Here is a 25024-nt window from a genome sequence, read left to right on the forward strand (position 1 = left end):
CAGACCTCCGGTCCTTCCTCCCTCCGACACTCAGGTGGGTCATGACGACCCTGATTCCCTACCACGTCAGCTCATCAGCTTACCCATGGAACTCAGCCAGGAGCCTGGGCAGGGTTGGAAGATGTGCAGTAGGTACTGTCCCTGTCCCATGCCATCCCCACGTCTGACCCCCCCCGAATCAACCATGGCTCTTTCCATAAGCTTGGATGTGGCTGCACAATCTCTCTCAAACCCAGGGCTTGTGGCAGCCACTATCGGTGAGCCAGACTCTCGTGCAGCCCCATGACTGCGAGGGGCCTTGCTTTTCTGTTCACAAGTGCGTTCTCAGTGCCTAGAATAGTGCCAGGCTTGTAGAAGGCCTTCAGATAATTGTATAAAGAGTGAACAAAGGAGTCAAGGTGAAATCCACTTGCCATTTGGGATCCTGGGGCCATGCCCCTGGGAGAGATTTCTTGCTTTTCTCATGAATTACGCACCTAGATCCCCAGGATCTCCCCTGCGAGGGGCACTGTTCTTCTGATACCCCATGCCTGCCTCTCCATGCTGTTGCCCACGTCTCCAGGCCCTGGGAGGGAGAGCCCAAGAGCTTACTTACTGGTAGAGCAGTCCATCTTCCATTTCTGTTTCACAGACTGAAACATTTGCCCTCAAGCAGTCAAGCAGCTTTCATCCTGGTGACCAGTACCTCAAGTCATTCCTGTTTCAACTAGATGGAAAAAAAATTGCATATGCACATATTGCTTGCTCCCTCTTCCCCTCCCACGTATGTGCAGAGAATGAAGAGTGTATAAAGATAGGATTCAATAACCTCTCTGAGTTCAAGAACAAAAGGACATCCCCACACCCAAATACATACAAAAACCGTCCACATCTCCTTACAGAGACGCTTGAGATTGCTGGAAAGATCTAGTCTATTAATATTTATTCTTTTGCTCATTTACCCGAAAAATGTGTATTAAGTACTGAATATATTCCAGGCATTTTTGATACAGGGATGACTAAGGCAGTTTTGCGCGCAAGGAGTATACAGGCGTAGTGGAGGAGACCAACAGGTAAACAGGTGATGAACAATATGAAAAGTACACAGGTAGAAGGAGTAATAATAAAAAATAGTGATACTGACGTAAAATCTCACTGCGATGCTATGAGCAGGATCCCCCATTCGGGTGTGTAAGATGTTGCACTGTGACTTGTGAAGTCAAATGTTTTAACACATTTAGCGCATTCGTGTTATTGTGGTGCACTTAACCATGGGGTTTACTGCAGCAACTGCCATTTTCTCTACCCTTTACCTGTGCTAAGCCCTTTCCGCGAATTCTCTCTTCATCACAAAATTTCTCTGATCTCGGTACCATTAGAAGCCATCCTCATGTTGCAGCGAATAGGCCTGTTGTGCTGCCTCACTGTTGAGAGCGAAGGGTCAGCCTGCTGTGGAATTTGGGTGACAGGTGGGTGCTCAGGGAAGCCTGCTCCAGGGAGGGGTTAACTGAGTTGCCTTTGAACGGTAGACATGTGATGCTGGCACGGCAGGAGATGGTCAGTGTCTACAGTTTTAAATTTATCCAAATGTTCTCTTATTGCCCCATCTCCAAGTGAATGCATTTACAATGCAAATTGTCCCGGGGCTTCCAGATGGTGGAAGTGCAGGAAATTTTGGTCTGGATGTTGCTGTTTGTGTTTTGTTTTGTTTTGCTTCTGGAAGGCCACTTGGATAACTGGGCAGAGTCTGGGAGTTGACCCAGTGAGCGGGTCCCCAGGAAATAGCCTTTGCTTTAGCAGCCAACTTGGACAAACTTTGGGCACTTAAACACGGTTGACAAGTGTCATTGTCTTAATCTCCTTTGTCCTTCTAGCTTTTTAAGAGAGAATATAGTATAGTTATAATATATAGTTACAGGTAGTATAGGTTGGGGCACCTGGAGTCCGTGAAAGGGTGTGGCCAAACCTGTATGGGGGAGATTTTGGCCACTGTTGTGTACATTGGGTACAGAAGGGAAAACAGATGTCCAAAAGGGAACCCTTTGGGCTACATGAAAACATCACCTATCAGGACAGTAAATTTTCTCCATACCCGCTATTGTATGAATTCTTTTTAAAGATATAAAAGGGATACTTGTTACCAAAAATATAGTGATTCCCAATCATTATCGGAAGAATAACCAAGTAAGGTTTAACATCAGCATGTGGCTCATGGGACTGACCTTTTCATGAGGCGGTCACTGTAAACCATGTTCTCTCTCTCTGCCTTTTTTTTGGCGGAGATTGGCCCTGAGCTAACATCTGTTGCCAATGTTCCTCTTTTTTTTCTTTTCTCCCCAAAGCCCCAGTACATAGTTGTATATCCTAGTTGTAGGTCATTCTAGCTCCTCTATGTGGCATGGCTTGATGAGAAGTGCTAGGTCTGCACCCAGGATCCAAACTGGCGAACCCTGGGCTGCCGAAGCAGAGGGCGCGAACTTAACCACTTGGCCACGGGGCTGGCCCCCTTCTCATAGATGTCCCTCCATTTTTTTCAGTCCAGGTCCTTTATGAGTCACTGAGAATTCATGAATACACATGCAGATGCTGAATGGCTTGTAAAAACCCACAGCCATGACTCCAGCAGACCTACACTCCAGCAATACAATACAGGGTCATGGGCAAGCAACTGCATAAAGTTGAATCTGGGTTTGAACTTGGTGAAAGCCAAACCTTGGAATACATCTTTTCCATGGACTATCTCATTTAATCTTCACAGCAGCCCCAAGAAATAGAGCGCTATTATTTTTACCATTTTACACATGAAAAGACAGGTTTGGAGAGCTTGCGTTACTTTGACTAAGGTCTCACAGCTAGAGAGAATGCATTATAAATGGACCTCAGAAAAATCCACAGAAAGAGGCATGTAACAGTTTTCCACAGTTACAGATCTAGGAAGTGATGGAGTCAGGATTTGAACCCTGGTCTGCCTGACTCCAGAGCCTGTGCTGTTAATCACTGTATTGTCCTGAACACTTTGTGCCAATAATCAGTTTACTGGATAAGCTGAGGTTGATTCATTGCTCAGACTCCCTCCTGAGCCACTTCACCAACTTGTCCAATTAAAACTAGTCGGGCCAGCCCTTTGTGGCCTAGTGGTTTGGTTCAGTGTGCTCAGCTTCCATGGCCCAGGTTTGGTTCCCGAGCACAGAACTATACCACTTGTCTGTCAGCAGCCATGCTGTGGTGTTGGCTCACATACAAAAAAAAAAAAAAAAAAAAAAGAGGAAGATTGGAAAGAAGTTGTGGGCAAAGGCAAATCCTCCTAAAAAAAAAAAAAAAAAAAAAAAAAACTAGTCAGCAAAGTCTATGTTGAGCGTGTCTCCTGTTTGGGATTATCCTTGATGGTCCCCATCAAGAGTGACTGGAAATTGACCAAACCAGTCCAGTCTTCTTAAGAATGACCTTAATCCATGTTTAAAGGATTCTTTGTTATACTCCACTTAGGGGATTAAAACAATTCCATTTCTCCTCTCACAGAGAATGAAAAACGGAATGGTTTTCCTAAACTCTTTGTTAGCGTGTGAGAATGTTCCAGTCCTGTGCCATGAATACAACGTCTGGGGCTTCATCTGTTCTCGCTTGCATAGTATTAGTTCAAAAGTTTAATTTTAAAGCATGTAATCCCTCTGTTTAGAAATGCTCATTGATGGAGCCGGAGTTGCAGCCATGGAGATGTTCTGTCATCTGGAATATCCTCATTAGATTCTGGGCTTCTGAGGGCCAGATGAGATATAAATAAAATATGCCCAGCTTCCTCCTGAAGAGTTAAGCCTCTGCACTTGAATGCATCCTCGTAGTGTGTCTCTTGCCCCCATGCTAAGGAAATCTGTAAGTAGGCAGAACGGCAGGGGAAGAGGGAGATGGGGAAAAGCAATTTAGTGTGCTTAAGGTACCAGTGTGCGGCAAGGCCATCAGCTCTCAGAAGTTCACGCTGGTGATGAACTCTCTGCCTGCCTTGTTCAAACCTCAAGTGTGCAATTTGACCTTCATACATCTGCTCCATTATAATGTCACAGGTAATGAGTACACAGGAAGCAAGAAAAAATGGCTTATTGACAGAAGTGACAAAGAACTGTTATTTTGGTGTTTTCAAGTAATGCGTTTCCTGTAATCCTAATTAGTGGGACAAGAAAACTCATTGCCGAGAAACTGTGCGGTATTTGCTTCAACTTCATTCTAAAACTGTGAGGCTTGGAGAGTTAGCCCAAAGTGTGTATTTTCTATGTGCTGAGATACTCTGATGCCAGCAGAGCAGAAGAGATGGTGCAAATTGTTATTCAGATATAATTAAACCTAGGGCATATTCAAGTCCATTAAGCAACAGCCTCAAATGCTTTTAATTAATGGGTTCAGTTTGGTTGGTCTGAAGGAGCTAATTAAATTTTTTTCCAGGATTTTCTATTTAAATAGACAAGCATTGTGCTTCCTGCATTTCCTCCAAAGTTCTTTGCAATTTAGAGCTGATGAAGGTATCGACGCTTCACGGCAGGCTCTGATTTTCAGAGGTCAGGAAACACTGTGATCTACAAGGCCCCTGGTTAAACCCACAGGGACCCTCCGCCTGCATCTTCCAGCACCTTTCTGCTCAGGGTCACAAGGATCTGGGGTCCCTCTGCTTTCTGTGCCCAACCCCAGCCTGATAGAGGTCACCTTTCCCCTGGAGACTTGGCACACCCTCCCCAAAATCTGATGGGGAGGGCAGATCACAGTGATCAAAAGCCTCAAGGATGGTGACCCTGGAGTCCTCCTATTCATCGAAGCTGGGATGTCTTGAGACTGCGCCCACTGTTCCGTTTCTTCTGCTGCTGTCTAGCACCTGCCACTGCTGAGCCACATGCTCGGGCCGTATCCTATACACATAGGTTCCCTCTGATAGTCTCACTCCTGTTAGCTACATAATAAGAATAAGATCCAGAAGCAGGGCCTCCAAATGGTGGTGGAGATACCCCTTGTCTATACAGCTTCCAGCCTCCTGCTGCCGCGTTTTCGCTTGCCCCCATGTCTCCAGTGGTTCTGCCCCAGGGGAAATGACCCAGCCCACAGCAAGAGCTCAGCTGGCCTTTCAAAGCTTCTTTTCTCCCCAGTTCCCTCCCCTGTGGACGTCCCTGACAGTATAGTCAGTCATCTCAATGTTTACAGGAAATGAAAGGTTATTTTTCCAAAACAATAAGAAGGTGAAGTATCCTATTCTGTGCAAAAGAACACAATTATAGGAGAGGGAATCTGTCCAGAAAACCTGAGATTTTAGTTTCTTGTCCCAGAAAGACCCCTGTGAGGGTTACATGACTCTCCAGTGTGTCCACTGTGGGCCATGCTCAGCCCTGGAATTGAGTGCCCAGCACATACATGCTGCATCTTCCAGTGTTGTCCGGGGAACCCGGCAGCTTGGGCTCAGGGCTCTCTAGGAACCATTCTAAATAATCGGTCAGTTAAAGCGGCTGCAAAGACACGATTGCTGGGGAGAGGACCCGGGGAAAGGAGAATCAAGCTTGTAGCTATATCCGGTTCAGCAGCATCCTTCAGTCTCAGGGCCTGGCCGTGTGGGTGTTCCTCAACGTGATGGCAGAAGGAAATGATGCCCTGGGACCCAGTTACCTTTCGCCACTTGATGTGCCTCTGGAGACTGGAGCAATTTCAGAATCGGCCCCTTAATGTGGGTAGGGAGATCTCACACCTCACTAAGCCCAGACGTGGACCTTGCCCGTCAATACCCTACACCCTCCGGCAGTCTGAAGAACCCTGTGGTGAGGAGATGCCGTGAAGCATTTCTGTGAGATGATGTTTCATTTCTGGACTCCGGAATCAGTGCCACTGAACTGCAGTCCCCTTTGTCCCAGCAACTCTCAGCTGCAGTTGCTTCAAGGACTCTGAGAGTGTGTTTTTGCTGCCATCTATTGTCTGCCGTGGGGAAAACGCATGGTTTGCTCACTGGAGAGGGAAGCAGGCCTGAGCATTGAGCAGGTTACCACCCTCCCTCCAGGGAGGGGGAAATAAAAACCGAGATGTTGGTATCCCCCAGTGAAAACCCCATTATGAAAACTTGTGTTTACTGACCTACCATCATTTTAAAGCCGCTCCATTTGAACTGTAATCAAACCTCCAAGTGACCTTTCTGTCCCTCTGCCCAGCATCACTGAAAGGGCTTGTTGTTCCTTTGCTTCAATGAAGAAACCTTCTGTTTAGTTAAGCAAGTGTTTTTCCAGTCGTGTCTCCCGGTGAGTTACAGAAAGATGATTGTTGGGTCTTGGTTTTTGTTGTTGTTTTTATTCTTTTAATACCCCACCACCCTGCCTCCTCAACTGCCCACCCCAACACTTCTTTCTGTACTTTTTTAGCAAAAGAGGAGAAGATAATGACCGGAGCAGCTTCATGAGCCTTTCAGGGTCCCTGGTCATGTTTTTCGGGTCCTGATGTAAGCTGACTTCTCCTCGCCCCACCCCCTGTGGCCTGGGAACCGTGCAGAGTCTCTGGGGCTTCCACACAGGAATGGAGCCTGGAGTAGCCCTTGCGAGCCAGGGATGCCAGTCCTGACTGACGTGTTCATAGGTGGGGTGCTCTTCTGTCTTGCAGTTGTTTGCTGGACTTGGGTTCCCTTACGAGGGCCCGGCTCCCCTGGAGGCCATCGCCAATGGATGTGCTTTTCTGAATCCCAAGTTCAACCCACCCAAAAGCAGCAAAAACACGGACTTCTTCATTGGCAAGCCAACTCTAAGAGAGGTAAGCATCGATAAAAGTCATTCTCCTTTCAATAATATGAATCAGAGCTATTTCTTGAGTTCTAGGAGCCATTTAAACCTCGTAGCCTTGGACAGTAGGTATCATCACCTTCATTTAACATAGTTGAGCGGAAGGAGGAGAGTGTGCAGGGACTCAGAGAGACGAATGGCTTGATTACATCCCCCAGCTTGTTAGGGGCGGAGCCAGTATTTGAATCTATTTCCACCCCTCTACAAAGTGTGGGATCTTTTTACTCTATCCCAATTCTGTCTTAATTCGAACAGACATCTACAGCCTTCTAATGAACTGAACTCTGATTTTCTGAATGTTTAGAGTTTATGGAATAAGGGCATCAGCTGGTTAACAGATGTTTTTGAAGAACCTACTCTCCATGATGTGCTGTGGGGAATAAAAAGTGTGCCATGAGGGTCCTTAGAGAACCATCAGCTTTGAGAGACAAGACCTCTCATGAGTGACTGAAGAAATGTACCTGGTCCCTTAACCCACCACCAGCAGGCACCATCCTGAGAAGTAATCCTGCCATGGCTCAAACCATTTGCAGAAGTTTATTTGAATTGCCTTCAGAGATCCTCTTGAAAATCCACAGTGGGTGATGAATCACCATTGAAGGCAGTTGGATTCAAGTTGGTGCAATAAACAAAGTCATTTAGAGCGTGTGAGTGATCCAGCTGGGTATTTCTGTATCTGGTCAGCAACAGGTGTGTGCAAGAAACCATAAGCTTGATTTTCTTATTATTTCCATGTAGTTAATAAGTGGCTCTGCGGGCTGCTCGTGAGCAGGAAGCCCCAAGGGTTGGAGTCGTCACATGCCCTTGTCACTTGGGGCCTTCTACTGGGGAGTGACACTGCTGGGCAGCCATCTCATGACATAGTAGCACAGTTTTTAAAGCATACGTTTTTCAATTCTGCTTTTAAACCTTTCTGGGTCCATTCTCCTGACCGCTCTCCCCCAAACAGTATATAAAACACATTTCCCATGATTTTCTTTACTGACCATTCAGAAATCTTACCAACTCATAGAGTTGATTATTTTGAGAGTTCTTTTCCTTGACTCTCCCTATCATTAGTGAAAGGGCCAAAGGAGATGGAGGAAGATTAACAAGACCCGTAGATTATCCTGAAGAAGAGGAAGCTGTGGCCTGACAAGGGTTAACCCTGTGTGTGTGTTTGCTTGCTTGCTTGCTGGCTGGCCTTTTCCTTCCGTAATATGATAAATTTGAATTCTTCCTTTTGGGGTGTGGTTTCTTTTGGGAGGTCATTCCTCAGCAATATTTAATGCACACCTGTGTGCCGAGTGCTGTGGGAGGCGCCAGGACGCAGAGATCAGGGACCTTCATTCTGGCACTGGGGAGCTTATTCTCTGGAAAGCTTTGAAGACACTCCCCAGCAGCGAGAACATCAATTTAGGAATCTCTCCTTTAGCGTCTAACTTTTTGAAACTTTCCAGTTTGCGGTAGGAAAGATGAGCTAATAAATCATCCTTACATTTTAATTTAGGTGTAGGAAATCTCTGAAGTTCTGCTTCTGCCCACATTGGATAGTTATTTGTAATTTTTTAACTTTTTTGTGATAAAATATACATAATGTAAAACTTACCATTTTTAAGTGTAGGGCTAACTGGCATCAAATACATCCGCAATGTTGTGCAACCATCACCACTCTCTGTTTCCAGAATTTGTTCATTGTCTCAAACAGAAGCTCTGTACTCATTAAGCAAGAACTCCCCATCTCCCCTCCCCACAGCCCCTGGTAACCTCTATTCTACTTTCCATCTCTATAAATTTACCTGTTCTAGGTTCCTAATGTAAGTTGAATCATACAATATTTGTCCTTTTGTAACTGGCTTTTTTCACGTAGCATAATATTTTCAAGTTTCATTCATGTTGTAGCATACGTCTGAATCATTCCTTTTTAGGCTGAATATTATTCCGGTGTATGGATATACCATATTTTATTTATCCATTCTTCTGTTAATGGAACCCTGGGTTGTTTCCACTTTTTGTCTATTGTGAATAATTTTGCTGTCAACATTGCTGTACAAGTATCTGCTTGAGTCCTTACAGTTCTTTGGGGTGTATACCTGCAAGTGGAATTGTTGGAATTTACTTTTTATTTATTTTGAAATAATTTTAGTTTTACGGGAAGGTTGCAAAAATAATACAGAGTTTGGGTATATCCTTCATCCAGCTTCCTCTAATGGTAACATTATAAAACCACAGTACAATTATCAAAACTAGGAAATTAACATTGGTACCATAGTCTTATGTAAACTACAGACTTTATTTGGACTTTACTAGTTTTTCCACTAAAATCCTTTTTCTGTTCCAGGGTGCAATCCAGGATCTCACATTGCATTTAATTGTCATGTCTCCTTAGTCTCTTCCAGTCTGTGATGACAATTTTTCAGTCTTCCCTTGTCATTCAGGACACTTTGAAAGAGTACTGGTCAGTTTTTTGTACACTGTCCCTCAATTTGGATTTGACTGCTGTTTTCTCGTGATTAGTTTGTGGTTACACATTTTTGGCAAGACTACCCCAGAAGTGATGTGGCCTCCTCAGTGTATCCTATCAGGGTGCATCATGTCGATATATCTTATTACTGGTGATGTTAACCGTGATCACTTGGTGAAGGTCGTGTTTATCAGGTTTCTCCACGATAAAGGTGCTATTTTTCTCTATGTTGGGGGAAATACTTTGAGACTGCATATATCTCGGTTCTCTTGAAACTTTTGCCCATTTATTTTTCCCATGTACCAGTAGATCTTGCCTACAGCAGTTATTAATGTGGTGTTCTAATGGTGATTTCCTTTTTCCCTCATCATGATTTTTTTAAATGCGTGAAAAGTGAAGAAACCCATCTCTGTTCTTCCCACAGTTTCTAATACATGCCTTTGAGGAATGATTAATCGAAAGTATCTTAGACTACATTGGCAACTGGCACCTTTTTTTAATTGATAATTCTAAAGATTTTGATGATACTTTGTTACAACTGAGTATTTTTTCCTGAAAAAAATTTAGGACACTCTTAAACATGATCTATTTCCCAGTGAGTGATATAATGTTACATAGATCAGATTACCCAGTATGAAGTTATTGAGAAAATTGTGTTCATTGTTTCCAATCAATTACCATCACTGAGTAGTTTGCTTTTTGTTGAGATCCTGGAAGATTCTCATTCTTCAAAGAGAGTGGGCATTCGAGCTGCCTTCCAGGCAGTTGGTTCCTCCTGTCCCTTCAGATGATTCCACCAGTGCCCGACTGAGACTTCAGTTAGAATGGCACTGTGGGGTCCTTGCAACAGTTGCTCAGCACGTCACCTCACACAGATGACTTCATCAGTCCTGGGCTCCCATAGGAGGGCTGAGATGCAAAAGGTCATTTGACAGATGTTGATTATGTCTGCGCAGGATCTGTGGTACTAGATGCTACCTTGGGGAAAACTTACCAGGGCACATTTCCTGTCTTCCAGGAGCTCAAAATTTAATATGGAGGAGTGGTAAGACAGATACATAATCAATGGAAATGCATAAAGAAATAGCTAAGTTAATTAAGGGGAGGAAGTGAATTTGGAGTTGCGCCAGGTGGAGAATGTGCTAAGTTATCTGAGAAGGAGGTGGAGGAGGAGCTGTGCTTTAAAGGACAAGGAAGAGGGGGCGATTTCAAGCTTGAGAGGTGTGAATGTTGATGAGTTGGAGGGAACCTTGAAGAAGGTCAGTTGCTTTGGGCAGGCGGGCAGGTTCCATCTGATGGAACCGTCTCCTTCTCAGCTGGAGACAGTGCAGAGAGTAGACTTAGTAGCCAACAGCAACACGCAGCTTTGCGAGGAGGCAGTGAACTTGACCTCGCAGCCAGGTGGGCCACCCTGCTCTGCTCTTTGAGCTCACAAAAGCCAGAAAATCCCCCTAACCAAGATGCTTTTAATTGGCAAAGAGCTGCCAATAGTTCTACGCATCCTTAAGGGTCAAAAATCCCTAGAAATTATCCTTTTCTTTTTTTAACCAAAACGTACATCATTTCAAAGCTATCTTTTGTGCCTATTCTAGTCTTTCGAGTTAAGGAACAATTAATCCATATAAATCTGTCCATATAAGTTGCATATATGTCTCTTCTTTGCCTTCATTTGAAGAGAAGAAAAATATGAGTTTAACTTTGTGGGCTCTTTTTTGTTTTTGCATTGGACCAATTTTTAGACCGTGATGTTCACTCAGGGGGAAAAGTTTCATAATGTTTTAAGTAATGTGGTCGGCTCAAGTTATACTTTAAACGTAATATAAATTGGATTTTTATCTTTATTGGAAAACATATTAGTAGGTTGTTGATCATTATTCTGGCATTTTGTAAACCATTAGAAATTCTCTGGCTTCAGGGTTTTTTTCCCCATAAAGAGAACGCGTGCTCTCCTCGAAGATTTAATAGCCGCTCTGAAGTAATGTCTCATATTTAATAAGATTTTCATTACTTTTACAAACTATACGCCAGTAAATTTACTGACTGATATACCATGAAGTAGCTCAGATCAGACAGTTCTCAATAAATTAACGAGGAAGAACATGACATTCAGAGGGGGAATAATGAATCACAAAATGCCTTAGTCATAAAATTAAGTAACCCTCAATAATTGTAAATGAACAAAATGATAATGGCTCAGCACTTTGTATTTTCCAAGAGCAACCTTGTAAACAAGCAGAGACCTTTAAATGGGAGGGGAGAGAGACTGCTGATGTGTAAATGGCTGAATAGTGACATTGATGGCAACTTTAATTTGCCCGATTCCATTGGAAGAATTAGTTTGTTCTCCAGACCACAAAATGAAAATGGTGCGACATTTTGCTCATCTTCAGAAAAGGTGTAATACAGGCATAAATTCAGTCCTGGGGGTTTTTTTAGATTGGCAAGTTTTAGGAGAGTGATTACAAGACTGTGTTTACATTGGCTTCTTTTGGTCTTTGTCTTAAGAACCCAATAGCATCCTTTAAAATTGTCACCTTCCTTTTTTTCTAAAGCTAGTAAGTTGTTGAGAACCCAGATTTGACTTTGCTTTGCTGCTTTTTAGCCATGTGGTCTTGGGGAATTGTAGACCCCACTAAACCTCAGAATCCTCATGGATACTCAGGAAACCTGATAAGTAATGTGTGTGCAGGCAATGAGCACAGTGCCTCGCCCAGCCAGAGCTCCGTCAATATGTGTTAAATCTAAAATATGTGCTGAGGAAACAAAATGGACGTTTCCTCAGCTCTCAGAGTCTGCGGACCCTCTGTAGGTTCTATCATTGACCATACAGCTGAGCAAAAGAAGACGATGATGTCCAAAGGATGGGGAGCTGAACAGGCCAGTGATGGGTGTGATTTTAGCAGAGAAGGCAGGAGCAAAGTCCAGGATTCCTGTACCTCAGAATTGCGTGATTTCCATGAGTGGGTGCCAGCCAAGGCTCGGAGCTGAGGCCCAGTAACTTATCTTCTGGGTTTCTCACCCTCAGTTGTGTGCACACACCATTGATGTGGCACGATACGAAGAACGATGACTGAGAAAAAAAGAAGAGAGCCAGCCTGGCCTCAAAAGCAAGGGCCTCAAACCTGGCAAAGCAGCACCTCCTTTATTACAAGAATATTGTAAGATGTTTTTCTCTCCCGAAATGAAGTTCATAAATAACATACACTGCCTACATATGCAATTTCAAAAAAGAATGATTCTTTAATTCTAATCTAAAGGAAAATAACTTACAATAAGGTAATACATATTTCACTGTATATATAGTCAAGAAATACTGTACCATACCCAAGAACCATACTAGAAGATATCGTGATGTCTCGTTTCTCCTTATAGTGAATAAGTTTGTATTTAAGGGCTGAATCTGGTCAGCCCCTGATCGTTATAGTTGACATTAGGGAAGAGAAGCTAAATTAAAAAGTACCTGTACATATACACACATATATATGCGATTGCCATTAACGTGAGAGCTACACACACAGACTGATTTGGGTGTGTTGTACTGAAGATAATCTGAGTGATATTGACTTTGCTGTCATGATTTTTCCAGAATGGTAACAGCTTATTGGTGAAGTCCCAAATAAAAGAGTATAAACATCCCTTGATTTATACGGTAATTACATTCCTAGGAAATTGAATGTATGTTAAAACTGTACCGAAGAGTTAGATTCTGGGAACCCACGTGAAAGCCCAGCAGGACACATGAAAGCTGTGCTGGAGGTGGATGGTTCTGCCTTGTGCAGGCCTGTGCCGTGCATCACAGGTGTCCGACGTCCCTGGTCCCCACCCACGGATTAAGGGTAGCACCCCCAGTGTTGGTGAGAACTGAAAATGTTCTCACAAATGTCCAGAATGCTCTCTTTATAACACGACCTTAAAGAGAAATGAGAATAAAGGTGGAAACGACTTTGAGGGGTCCATTTAACTGTCTTAAAGAATGGACTCTTAGGGCTGGCCCCAAGGCTGAGTGGTTAAAGTTCCGTGCAGTTGGCTTTGGTGGCTGGGTTTGCAGGTTCGGATCCTGGGCGTGGACCTACTCCACTCATCAGCCGTGCTGTGGAGGCATCCCAGATACAAAGTAGAGGAAGATTGAACCAGATGTTAGCTCAAGGCTAATCTTCCTCACCAAAAACAAAACAAAAAAAGGACTCTTCAAGATCTGAGAATGACCAGTATTCATTCAGTGGGTTTCTTTGACCACTCTTTGTGCTTAAAATAAAACCTCCTTTAGAACAAAAACCACCTTTCCTTGCTTTTCTGATTGCAAATTGTCTTTATAAATATTAAGGCTCCAGTGTTATGCTAATGATTATTCCTGAAACCATTCCAAAATTCTCTGTTTTTTTGGTAGCATTATTTGTCTTTCTGTCCCCTTTCATATGCGCCATTACTCATCCTCCTATGACTTTAAAGCGTTTAACGACTTTATTGTAATTTTCTTATGCTTACCTGTCTATCCTAATTGGCGTTTTATAACCGATATTCGTTTGATCAAGGTGATTTTCAGAGCTGGGATGTGACTAAGGGTAAATGCTCATTATTTCTTGGTGTGATTGGAGGACTTGAAGTCACTTGTAACAGCCTCCATGTCACCTGGTTATGACATTCTAACTCTCCCCAAGTTCGATTCAAGATGTGGAGCCATCACCGGTCCTGCCCCACGGATCTCATGGCCTTAGGCAGGGCCATGGTCCACATGCCACCCCTCCGGGACCCCAGACCCACAGAGGCCCCTCCAAAGTGCCCATGGTCCCAGCTCAGCGGGTCCAGGACGGCCGGGGCATCTGTCTTGTAAAACGTCCCACATGAATCTGTTGGGTATCCAGGCAGGTGCTGACGGTGACCCCAGCCGGAGCACACCTCACAGCCTCAATCTCCTTACTGTACCTTACTGTTAGTGCCGTGACTGCACATCCAGATGGTTCTGACCTGGGAGGGCCCAGTAAATGTCCCTCTGGGTCAAAAAAAAAAAGGAGTATACAGCTATCTCTATTTTATTGTTATCTGCTATGGGTGTGTAGAACGTTTTGATCGTCAAAGGAAAGAAGAAAAATGTATTGTTACCTATGCAAGTACAACTAAGTTCCATAAAAAGCAACGCTTTATCTAGCACAGAAGGTTTTTTAAAAAGGCAGTGTCAGCAAGACTGAGATGTTCTGTTTTTTCTTTTCCAGCTGACATCCCAGCATCCATACGCTGAAGTTTTCATCGGCCGGCCACACGTTTGGACTGTCGACCTCAGCAATCAGGAGGAAGTAGAGGATGCGGTGAAAGCAATTTTAAGTCAGAAGGTTGTTTCTTTTATACCATTTTCCCTGTTTGCAATGTGAACAGGAATGAGTGGAAAGCATCACAGGCCCTTTGTTTGAGTCATTGGAACGTTTCCATGTCAGCTTAACTCTGGAATTAGAAAGTAGCCAAGCTGTGGGATTGGCCTGGGGATGTCGTGGATGCTCTGTGAAATGGAAACAGAGCTGGTGTCCAGAGGTGTGGGTGTATTCTACAAACCCTTTGATGTGACTCCTGGATCCCAGACACAGGAGCTTGAATTACACTTGCCTCAGAGACATAATTATATAGCTCTCACAAAGATCAGAAAAGATGGACCTACTACCCTACAAAAAAATGGAGAAGGATAAGGAATGATTAAGGAAATACTAGGAAATGTTATTATATAGCATCTATTTATTTGGCTATTCTGCCTCAACATTTTATAGAATTTTGTATAAGTAACTACCATCTCTGGACTGTCCTACTCAATTCAGTGGACATCTACTATTAGGTACCCACTGTGCAGAGCATCCTCCGAGCCACTCTAGGGACTCACTTTCAGAAACATAAATGAGGCCGGCTCCCTGCCTGTAGGAAGCTGACCAGCCTCTAGGGCTGCATCAGGTTATCCTCTCCCAACCCCGGGACTGCCTCGGACTCTATCGAGTGCACCCAGCCCTCCATACTGCCCTTATGGGAACAGTTTTTACCCTCTGTTAGATTTTTTTAAGAGAAGCAGTAGAGGTGTGGTTGTGAGGGCGAGTTGGAATTGGATGGCTTGGATTTGGGTTCCAGCTCGACCACCGACTGGCAGCATCCCCTCAGGCAGTTATTTAACCTCTGAGCCTCAGTTTCCTCATCTCTAATATAGACTAATATTACCCATGTTATGGGTACTTGTGAGGATTCAATGAGATAATGAATATAAAGTGCTTATGTGCAGCGTCTACCACATAGTATTTAGTCAATATTATTAAGTCAGTATTATATATATAATAATATAATATTCTTATTTTTATCATCGATAGTCTGGATTTCCACTAGACTATAAGCAGCGTGGGCAGGAAATATATTTGCCTCACTGCTGTGTTCTCAGTACCCAGCATAGTGATTTACCAAATGGATGGATGGGAGGCATGGAGGGAGGGGGAAGAGGCGTTTGCAAATAAGCATACTGTAAGGAGGAACATGTTCAGTGCCAACAACTTGCCAAAGATCAAGGAGTGGAAGTACGAGGAGACTTTTGGAGAACGCAGCATTGAGTTAAGTCTTAGAGGAGGAGTAGGAATTTGGAAAGCTAAACTGAGAAATGGACCCAGGAGGACATGGGTTCAAGGCACAGTGTGAATGAGGGGAAGAGGCTGGAAAGGTATATATCCTGGGAGAATAGCTGTTGGCCCATGTAAAGGGCCATCTTTCCCCTTTGGCAAATAGAATGTGGAGAACTGAACTGCCAATTTCATCTTACTCAGAGCATCTCCAGGGGAACAAGAGCTCCCCGATGTATTATCCATGTCCTGCTCCATTTAAAGGGGGTCTGATTATTGAGCTTTGGGGTGGCTGCTCAGAGCTTCCCATTGATGGCATGTACAATCCCAATCCTGGTCACAATAGTTAGAGTAGAAGTTCCCCAGACCTCTGGTTGGCCAAGCCCAGAGAAGTGCTGAGTGGACAATGGGACCACTGGACTGCTTCAGAATATCTGCCACACATCTAGTCATTCCTGTGGAGATAGAAGGTTCTTCCTTCTTTCTTGAGCCCCAGAGTCCCTTAGGGTATTAGTTTCCTAGGGCTGCCATAACAAAGAACCACAAACTTGGTGGCTTAAGCAACAGAAATTTATTTTCTCACAGTTCTAGAGGCTAGAAGTCCACGATTAAGATGTTGGCAGGGCCCTGCTCCCTCTGAAGCCTCTGATGGAGGATCTTTCCTTGCCTCCTCCACCTTCTGCTGGCATTCCTTGCTTGCAGCTGCAGCGTTTAACCTCTACCTCTGTCATCACATGGTGTTCTCCTTGTGTGTGTGTGTATATATAACTGTCCTCCACTTCTTCTTAGGACATCAGTCATATCCGATTAGGACCCACCCTAAGTTTCTATGACCTCATCTTAACTTGGTTACATCTGCAAAGACCCTCTTTCCAAGTCAGGTCACACGATCCTTTTGTCAGACAAATATCTGATGGGAATGCCTGATACATGAAGCATTGAGAGTGGGCACTGAGTTGTATTTGCTCACTCCTATGTCAGCCTGGCTCTGTTCATTCCATGGATGCTTTAATGTTTCACATTTTAAAACCCTGATCAACCTTTTTCCATCTTATTCCAAAAACTATTTAAGACCACTTAAGAAAAAAAAAGCTAACTGTAATAGTGTCTTATGTAGAGAGAACCTCTTTCTAACACATCTAGAATCTTTCTGTACATCTTTCTGAGCCTTATCTCATTTAATCCTTCTGCGGGTGAGAAGATTATTGTTTAAAGAAATTAATTAATTTACCAAGATCACACAACTAGTAAGTAGTAGAATCTGGATTGAAACCTAGGTCTTTTTGACTAGTTTGCTAAAATAATATAAGATTAAAAACAGCATGAAATGAAGTAAAGGGAAAGATAAGAGTGGGAAAGAGAGATGAAGTGAGGAATGAGAATAATAGAAAAACTATTGTCGTTAAAATCCTTGTGCTTGTTAGAAATGGGTCAGAAATTTCATGCCAGGCTTTGTCATATTTAATTACAGGATTTTAAATTGCTTGACACTCAAAAAAGCAAGAAAATGTGGCCCATCATTAAGAGAGGAAACAGTCAGTAAAACCAGACCTAGAGATGGCCCAGGTGTTGGAATTATATCACAAAGCAACTTTAAAATGCTAAGATAAACATATTAAAATATTTGGTGAAAAAGGTGGACAACATAATGTGAATAGATGAGGAATTTCATCAGAGAGATGGAAATTTTTTTTAAAAGCAAAATGAAAAAATGCTAGAACTGTGAAAAATATGATATCAGAAATGAACTCTTTCTGTGGGTTTATCCAGAAGAGGAAAACCATCAGTGAACTTGAAAACTTGTTAATAGAGATTATGCAAATTGAATCACCAAAAGTAAAAAGAATGAAATAAAAAAGAGCATGTGGGATCGGTGGGACTCTTATCAACCAACCTAACTTATGTGTAATTGGAATCTCAGAGGGAGGAGAGAAGAAAGTTTGAAAAGATAATGGCTAATAATTTTCTAAAATTAATGAATGGCATCAACCAACAGATCTTGAAAGTTCAGTGAACCCCAAGTAGGATAAATATGAAGAAAAAAAATAAGTACATCATAGCCAAACTGCTGAAATCAAAAGATAAGGAAAAAAATCTTGAAAGCAGTCAGAGAAAAATTTATTACATTCTGAAGAAGAATAATATGAAAGACCACCAACTTCTCATCAGAAATAATGGAGCCCATAAAAGGGTCCCTGCGAGCCGGAATGTGTAGAGCCTTTAAACTGGCACAATAAGGATTCTGGGTTTTGTTTTAAGTGGGATGGGAAGTTTTGAGCAGGGGCATAACATGGTCTAGTTTACATTTGATATCATCCAGAGAAATTACAGGACATGTCTGACTTAAAATCCTATATTTAGTAGATAGAGGGGATAGGACTCAACTCCTGGTCTTCTGGTACCTTCCAAGAAATATTGGATCATCATTGAATATGCCATTGAATATCATCATTGAACGATGCCAAGCCACGTCTGTCAGGTGGCACCATGGAGACCTTAGCTGATCTCTGAGAGCAGTTCCCTGTAGGAATTGTAATCTTAGAAAATGAGAGTGTACAGGGGAGACAGGACATCCCACACAGAGGGAGGTAAGGAGAAGAAAACAAAGGAGAAGGTGGGGAGACATTGGAAAGTTCCGAGGCCAGTGGAAACTACACAGTACAGCCTGCAGTCATCCTTCCACGGCCGTGTGAGTAACAGTCCTGTTTCCACAAAGCAGGATGACCAAGAACACTCCTCCTGCTTCTCCACGACTGGCCCGACTTGGGTTTCTCAGTGACTGGATGTGGTTTCAACATTCCTTTTATTCCATCCCCTAAAGAACCTTTGGCTGTTCCTGAAGGACTGTCATGCAGAAAACTATCACATACACACCCCCAATGTGTGCAACAACTCCTACATCTGAGGCTTTCTGGTGCTCTTTATCCCTAAAGCCAGGCGTCTGCAGAGCTTTCCCACACAGAGGGCCCTGTTCCCGTCTACAGCAGAAGGGCTAGTGGAACTCACAGGCAGAGGTGGATTAAGAATACAGTTTCCTTGTTTTGTATTTCCTTTATAGGAAAATTGTTTGGCTCCATATACTTTAAAACAGTGAACTGGCCACAGAACAATTAATGAGTCAGCATCCCTTTGGTTAAGCTCAGTTTGGTTCGTAGAAGGACACAGGAAGAGCCATTTTTCTGTATTTATTGCATTGAGCCCTTTGTTTTAATTCATCCACTTCTAATGGATGCCCTTTGAAGTAGGTTGTAGGACTGGCCCTCAAATATTCAGCCTGCTTCCCACCACATAACTGGATCTGTTGATCTCACGACAGATGGCCAGTGATGTTTATTTCACTCTAGAAATTCTACTTGTTCCCTTATAAATGAGCCCAATATGCCAAGTCTTCTGTTGTTGCTTCTTTTTGTTCCTTCTGTGAACCTTTGCAGGGAGACGTATCTCTAGGCCAGTTATAGAAAGCTTCTGGAATCACCCACAGATTGAGTAAATAAATATCCTTTAAAAGAAAAATTTTACATTTGGCATGAAAGGCTACATCTGGATCAGAGAGGGCACAGCAAGTGTAAAAGCTTGAGATGAAAAGGAGCAAGCTTGGGACATGGAAGTTAGTTTTTCAACGTATTGAGCTTTTCTGAGATGAACTGTCTAGGGACAAGATTCTGTTCTTGCAGAATAGTCCTGCCCTGATATTGTAATGCTTATGGCTTAGCCTCTTTCGGCTTCTCTGGATGGATGTGGGCAAGGATGACTGAGATTCAACCTGTGTGATGCACCATCTAATTGTGCATTTGAAGATATGGTATGGAATTAACAGTCATGGTTGAAGAAGACTTCAAATGTAATGTGTGAGTCAACACACACAGAAAAGAAGGAAGATACCTTGAGACCAACTTCTTGGCTATCCACAGAAGGATACCTTCTCTGTCAATTGTCCCGTTTTCAGCAGGTTTAAACTCATAGGTGTTTTGTCCATTTCTCCGCTCTGTAGATTTGAGATAGGCAAGAGTAGACTTGAGAGGGAGATGGTGAATGTACCCTTCTATCCTCTTGCTGAGAAGTGCTTTTGGGCTCTCTGAAGCTGTAACAGACTGCATTGCTGGTAATTTTATCCCACATGAAATTTCCATTTCAAATTAGTAGTGTTAGCTGGCTGCCCCAAAAACAGGCCTCATAGCTCATGGTGTTGGCTGAGACACCATACAGCAGAGATCAAACCCTCATTTCCTCCCCTTGCCTCAGGTGTCACAATATATTGATCAGATTGCCTCTCCCACCCCAGTGAAGCACCTTCTAGGGTTTCCTGCTACCCTCAAATAAAGTGTAGGCTCCTTAGTGTAGAAATCTTTTTGTGGAAATCCAGTGACCCTCTTTCCAGCCTTGTCTCACCAGCCTCCATGATCCCGAAGTCTTCCCTCCTGCTGTCCTTCTTTTGTGTCTAATTTCCCACTACTTTCTCCACCTGGAACATCTTCCACATCTCAGACCCCTCAGTCTTGGCTTGCTAGATCCATAGCTGGCCTTAGAAGCCCAGCATGAGCAGAAGTCTGCTTTGACCTTCTAGCCTCCAAAGAGCCTCTAGCTAAACTCCTTGTGTAGTTTATTCCTCTGTTTTTGCACCATGAGTTCTTTGGGTACATGCTAACCTCACCTACTGAAACAGACCGATGCTTTTGTCACCATCACGGGTCCTCAAACCACTGATCATGTGCCTTTCTCAGCCTAGGAAGCATGCATTCATTCAACAGAGACTTGCTAAGTTCCTGCGTGTCACACTGTCCAGCACTGGGATGTAGAGATGACCCAGCAGCCATAGACCCTGCCCCATGGAGCTCACCTTCTAACAAGTGATACTCCTCACCTTTTGTTGAATACCCACTATGTGCTAGACACTGAACTAGGCACTGTACCCTGGGTTTTTTTCCATTTAATCTTCACCACAGCTTAAAAGAGGTGGGTTTTTCTTATCCCCATTTTATACATGAAGAATTGAGGCTCAGAAATGGTAGGTAATTTGCTCAGGGTCCCACAGCTAGTAAGGAGCCGAGTGAGGCTGTGAACCCAAGTCTGTTGACATCCAAGTTCATAGTCTTAGCCCCCCTCGAGGCTGCCTGCAGGTGTTGGCACCTGAGTGTGAATGAGTCAGTGGAGGACTAGGTAAGTGTGGCATATCCTGCGTCCTCCTCTTTCATGTTACTGTGTTCTGTCTCCGCAGATTGAGCCGTACATGCCATATGAATTCACATGTGAGGGGATGTTGCAGAGAATCAATGCTTTCATTGAAAAACAGGTGAGGCTCTTCGGAAGTTCATCTGTCTTTGCCGTGTCCTGCTTCCTGTTACCCCAGAGGGCTCTTGTGAACAGTTAAGAGCTCATCATGTTTCTTCGTTGTTTTCTTGCTTTGGAAGGCTCCAGAAGCTGATAATGCCTTGTTGAAATTTTAAAGTATGCCCTGTCTTGGTCATCCAAGGGAGTCAATCTCTCCTTGGGGTAAGAATATTCTTTATGATGGCAGAAGGTCAAATGGAAACTTAAAATGGGAGAGACTGGATGGTCAAGATGCAGACCTCCTTGACCATCAGACCTGTGCCCTGAATGGGTTCTGAGGAGCATCAGAAAGACTTGGGTGGGGAGAGGGACAGAGCGGCGGCTCTCTGGTCCTGCCTCATCTTCATTTCTCACCCTAAAAACGGCGAGGACTGGGGCCAGCCCGGGGGTGCAGTGTTAAGTTCACATGTTCCGCCTCAGCAGCCTGGGGTTTGCAGGTTTGGATCCTGGGCACAGACCTGTTCACCGCTTCTCAAGCCATGCTGTGGCAGGCATCCCACGTATAAAGCAGAGGAAGATGGGCACGGATGTTAGCTCAGGGCTAATCTTCCTCAGCAAAAAGAGGAGGATTGGCAGCGGATGTTAGCTCAGGACTAATCTTCCTAAAGGAAAAAAAAGTTTGAAAAAGGCAAGAACTGAAACCAGTGGTTTCTAAGCAGTCCTTTATAAGTTCCATAATTCCAGATATGTTAGGACTTTTTAGTGGCTTTCAAACATCTTTTAAAACAGGACCCCTTTTCAAATGCAACTTTACATGAAACCTAAGTATATGAAACATATACTTAGATAAAAAGCAGGACTTCAGTCCCAAAGCAGAGGAGGGCTCCAGGGGTCTCACCACCCCCAACAGAGGTTGGAAACTCTGGCTTGCGCTCATAGCAGTAAAGGCCAATAGTGTCATTGCCATCATTTTATAATGTTTTAATTCCTTAGGCTTCAAAAGCAACCCAGAGCTAAAAACAGACAGATTCAGAACCCCCATGGTTTCGGGAGTGTGAACTCCTTGACCAGATTCCAGAAATAAGGGGCTCCTCTTAAAGAGCAGAGCAGAGTGTCTTGGGGTGATCAAGAGATCTTTACACAATAGGGGATGAGGATTGTGCGGGCTGAAAATAGAAACAGTATGTTGAAAATGTAAGTAGGCGTAGATTGTAGAGTCGGTCCAAGGTAGGTTTCAAAGGGAAAGATTTGAGGTGACAGACTGTGGAGAGCAGTGGACAGTCCTGGGTGCAGCTGCTGGAGAGGGAGAGCCGGGGCACAGGTTTCAGGGTGGCGGATCTGATATTCTGGGTGTTTCTTAGTGGCAGGAGGGCATGCTCTGCAGCCCAGCCACCTGGCTTCATCACACCCGCATGACTCTCTGGATCTATAACTTGGACGTGTTACTCTCTATGCCTTAGTATCCTTCCCTGTAAAATAAGGGTAATAATAGACCCTCACAGGGCTGGTGTGAGGATTAAATGAGCTGGTACATAGGAAGTGCTTAGAACAGAGCTGGCACACTGCTTAATAAATGCAAACTATGCTGTTGATCACTTAATGTATTATATTTTATCATTATATTATATATTCTTATATAAGCATGTTATATTATTATATAATATACTGTACAATATTACTCGTTAGACTTTACCATGAGAACTAAACTTGTGAATCATTACCTCATTCAGTTTTTGACCCCTAAATTAAGAATGACAGAATCATCATCCTAACTCTAGCAACCATTTATGCCAACGTGTACCCAGCCCATCACAGGGCATAATCTCGTTTACTCCTCACGGTAATCCTGGGAGGTGACAGTAATAACTCCATTCTCTGGGGAATACAGTCATGGGACTGACATGTCGTGGAATCGAGGTTGATGCTGGCTTGGTCTGTGCCCAGGCCTGTAGCAATGTCAAGGCTGGGGCCTCAGTGGTGGCGTGGCCAAGCGGCATACTTCCCATCTTTTTTACCTCCAGGAGGTGCTGGTTCTTCCTGAAGGCGCAGAGAGGTGCTGCAGCGGCCACCTCTGGCAGTGCGTTTTAGGACCTTGCAGCTCTTCCCACCTTCACGGGAAGCTGTCTGAGATTTTCCCGGGATCCCGGCAGCTGCTTCTGAAACCTACTTTGTCCTTTCCTGTCTCTACTTCCTCTCAGGGAAAATAGTCACTCACCACCACGTGTAAAAGGACTCTTTATCAAGTTTATTTGAAGGCTTTTCTTTCTTTCTTCCCTAAGACTTGAATCCCAGCCAGTCTTTAAAAGTTCTCATCTGGCCTGTTCTCTGTAAATCTGTGACTAGGCTGCCTTTCAAACAGGAGGGTCCCGCTCCCCAAATAGACCTCACTAAATGCTCCATAATGCAGGGCCACGCCCAGCCTGGCCACCTCTGTATCCCAAGTGCCTAGCCCCCTCCTGGCACACAGTAGGTGCATAGTAACTGTGACTTGAAGGAATGAACAAATGAATGAGTGAGTGTGTGCACTTTTATTCATGTGTAGCAGGAACCAGGAAGCTCATTTTGGACCTTATGATTTGGAAAACATGTCACTAAACTGTCTTCTGGAAAAGATGCTAATAAAACTGCCCTTTCACTCTACCTCCTGGACACGGACTTTTGTACAGAGCTCTGCAGTTCACAGAAATCCAGAGCGTTCTTTTTTGCTTGCTATTATTTATTCATTCATATAATCTGTAAATATTTGTCCGCGGAAATGTGCTGTGGGACACTAGGACACTAGGAATCGTGGGTAGGGGAGACGTCGAAGGATGAGCCCCTGTCCTGAGGTAGCTTCATGTTTCACAAAGAAGCCAGTCAAGTCCCCAGGCAATGCCACTGCTCTAGATTATGCCCTGTGACAGTGATATAACTAGGATGCTTATGATGGCATAACTCAGCCTGCAGAGTGGGGAGCAGGAAAAGACGAGGAGAGTCTTATCTGTAAGATTTGACTCATTTTTTTTTTTAAAGATTTTATTTTTTCCTTTTTCTCCCCAAAGCCCCCCAGCACATAGTTGCATATTCTTTGTTGTGTGTCCTTCTAGTTGTGGCATGTGGGACGCTGCCTCAGCGTGGTTTAATGAGCAGTGCCATGTCCGCGTCCAGGATTCGAACCAACGAAACACTGGGCCGCCTGCAGCGGAGCGCACGAACTTAACCACTCGGCCACGGGGCCAGCCCCGGATTTGACTCATTTTGCAAGATGAGTAGATGAGTCCTGAAGGCAAACTGGGCCTGTGGGGAAGACCGTACATGTGAAGATGCAAGACCTGGGAAAAAAGAGAAATTGTGGTGAGTTATTGGAAGTCTACCTGTGACTGAAGAGAGGCCATGTGACAGATGAGTCTAGTGGAAGAGACAGATCAGAAAAAGACGCTGAGGGGCCAGCCCAGTGGCCGAGTGGTTAAGTTGCGTACTCTGCTTCAGCAGCCCAGGGTTTCGCCCATTCGTATCCTGGGCGTGAACCTAGTACCGCTCATCAAGCCATGCTGAGGCAGCGGCCCACGTGGGACAACCAGAAGGACCTACACCTGTACTACAGCTGTGTACTCGGGGGCTTTGGGGAGAAAGAAAAAAGATTGGCAACAGATGTTAGCTCAGGTGCCAATCTTTAAAAAAAAGAAAAAAGTTGCTGAGGCTCAGCTGAAAATTCGTGTTTGATTCGGCAACAACGGGAAGCTAAAGAAAGGTTTTAGCACAGGATGAGAGGCACTGATGCTGTCAGATTGGCATTTTAGAACAATTGTTCTTGGAATCTTGTGTTTGGACCTTTCTTATTAAATGCTCCCTTTCTTATTAAACGTTCTCTCAGTGCTCCTAAATGAGCAATAAGGGGGCCTATTTTGAGTTTATCCGAAGCATCTGGGGAGGGTCCTATGGAAGTCATAATGTTCCCCAACTCCAGAGGGAAGATGGGAAGCCAAGACCCT

The 25024-nt window shown here is 44.0% G+C and overlaps 1 protein-coding gene across 5 annotated transcripts in view; it reads left to right on the plus strand.

The window, feature by feature from the left end:
- Positions 1-25024, plus strand: part of MGAT5 (alpha-1,6-mannosylglycoprotein 6-beta-N-acetylglucosaminyltransferase) — a 328832-nt gene that overhangs the window by 283427 nt on the left and 20381 nt on the right. For all 5 annotated transcript variants that reach the window (XM_046658448.1, XM_046658446.1, XM_046658445.1 and 2 more), the window contains 3 exons: positions 6592-6738; positions 14421-14537; positions 21001-21075. In XM_046658448.1, coding sequence (XP_046514404.1) covers positions 6592-6738; positions 14421-14537; positions 21001-21075 — 339 coding nt within the window. The remainder of the gene's footprint in view (positions 1-6591; positions 6739-14420; positions 14538-21000; positions 21076-25024) is intronic.

Source organism: Equus quagga, chromosome 4 (genome assembly GCF_021613505.1).
Source record: "Equus quagga isolate Etosha38 chromosome 4, UCLA_HA_Equagga_1.0, whole genome shotgun sequence".
Classification (NCBI taxonomy): Eukaryota; Metazoa; Chordata; class Mammalia; order Perissodactyla; family Equidae; genus Equus; species Equus quagga.